At 58.5% G+C, this 1,907-nt stretch overlaps 1 protein-coding gene across 1 annotated transcript; it reads right to left on the reverse strand.

Annotated features, from left to right (window-relative positions):
* Positions 1-22: 22 nt before the first annotated feature.
* VDBG_04218 (conserved hypothetical protein) lies at positions 23-804 on the reverse strand (the record flags this gene model as incomplete). Its single annotated transcript, XM_003006219.1, has 1 exon — positions 23-804. The coding sequence occupies one exon, from the start codon at positions 692-694 to the stop codon at positions 23-25; it is 672 nt and encodes a 223-aa protein (XP_003006265.1).
* Between the last annotated feature and the right edge of the window lie 1,103 nt (positions 805-1,907).

Raw genomic sequence — 1,907 nt, forward strand, 5'->3', positions numbered from 1 at the left:
CACGCATAGTCGCACGTCGGCATCACAGGGAACGGCTCGCACAAGAGGTGCTCGGCACATGGGCCGATACATAACTTGGCGTGGGTTGAGATGCGACACCCCAGCCTTCTACGGGCAGACAAGGGGCCGCGTCGAAGCTGTTGTACGGCAGAGCGAGGGGCGAAAATGCAGAATTGGGAGACGTGCTGCACGAGTAGGCCGGGACTGGCGAGTAGTGAGACTGCATGCCAGATGCAAGCTCGTAGTCGTGGTAGGTAGGGAACGGGTGCTGGGCGAGATGCTGTTGTGCTGGCGCCGACATCTGGCCGTGATAGTAGGACGAGGGGTGCCAGCTGAGGGGGCGGCTGGGTCGAGTTTGAGAACTTGGCATCTCCTGCGTGAGGGGCCAAACATTCTGGTCCACAACCTGTTGCCTTCGCCTTGCTGCCAGAGAACCGTCGCCCATCAGTGTCCTCCGCCTGGCCGCCATGGTTGATCTCGGACTGCTGTTGGCACTGGTAGGCTTGACAACTCGCATGGCGGTGCTCATGGCACTTCCCGCTCGTTGCTGACAGTTCGAGCCCCTGGAAAGCCGTCGGGAGGCCTGTGAGATGGCCATCTGTCGAGATAGATCGTCCATAAAGGCGTCTGAAGGGTGCTGCTGGTACATGGCCGCGGACGGGCCGGCTTGGGCGACGCCCAAGTATGAGGACATCATCATGAAAGGGTCGATTATGATATGAAGGGGGTTGAGCGTTGATGGTTAAATGGTTGCGTTGATGGCTAGGTGTGAATTCAAAGTGATGAAGAGTGGTCGAGGATGGAGGATATGGGTTGGGTCGTTGTTATACGTCGAGTCGGAAGTTGGGTGTATGTGGGTGGGATATTGTACCACGGGCTGCTCCAGTTGCTGGGTGCCAAGGGAGCGGATATTGCTGGGAAGGGGGGGAGAAAAGATTGGTCTGATGGAGAATAAAACAAATCTTTGCCTAGCTCCAGGAAGAACAACATTTCAACAAGTGGACCGACAGGAAAGACAGGTGTAATAAAGAGGAAGGGCCAGACATGGTAGCTGGGCATGTGTGATGGGCGTCGGCCATAGTACGGGTTGCATGGGTGATGGGTTGCCGTCTAGAGTAGCATGTCAACGAGGATGTGTCTGTGGACGGGCACGTACCGCCGCCGCCGCCGCACAGCACAAGGCGACCAGGGGGGGTGGGCGTCGCAGTCCACGTAGGGTACGTACCGCTTCACGGTGTCTGACTTGACTTTTTGATGGCTACGTTGTAAGGGTGGGCGGCGTCATACGGCCGGGGGCAGGGGTGCCATCGTCACCAGGTGAAGGCTTCAGTCGGTAGGCCCGCCACGATGACCACTCGCATCGGGCAGGCTTGGCTCTCGACGTGCTGCCGGGGCATGGGACGGACTGGTGATAGCGCTGGGTCGGTGGGTTGCCCGCTCTCCATCTCTCTCTCGCTCTCTCTGTGTCCCTGAGTGCGCTGGCTGGCTGAGGGGTGGGTAACCCGCTCACTCGCCAACAATAAATGACACTACGTTATGTACGAATCGTGGCTGCGGTGCGGGTACGGACGACTGGGTGCATGTGCCGCTTGGGAATCGCCCACCGGTCGCAGAGCCATTTTCCCACGACGGCTCGGACGGGGTTGCAAGGCTATCGCCAGGTAGCGTCGTACCCGCTCCTCCTAAAGATGGGTGGATGATCAAGGGTTGAGGAAATGTGGGAAGGAAAAAGAACATGGATGGAATGTCTCGTGTGGAAAAGAACCCGCTCGGCCCAGGCGCTCACACCCTGCAGCAACATCAAGAGTCTGGAGACAGGTGGGGAGCATCAGGTGCGGTACTCTGCTGAAAGTACAGGTCAGCCAATCCCTGTTGGGTTGTGCAACTGCGACGTGACGGTAAAGGGG

This window comes from Verticillium alfalfae, genomic scaffold, assembly GCF_000150825.1.
Source record: "Verticillium alfalfae VaMs.102 supercont1.4 genomic scaffold, whole genome shotgun sequence".
Classification (NCBI taxonomy): Eukaryota; Fungi; Ascomycota; class Sordariomycetes; order Glomerellales; family Plectosphaerellaceae; genus Verticillium; species Verticillium alfalfae.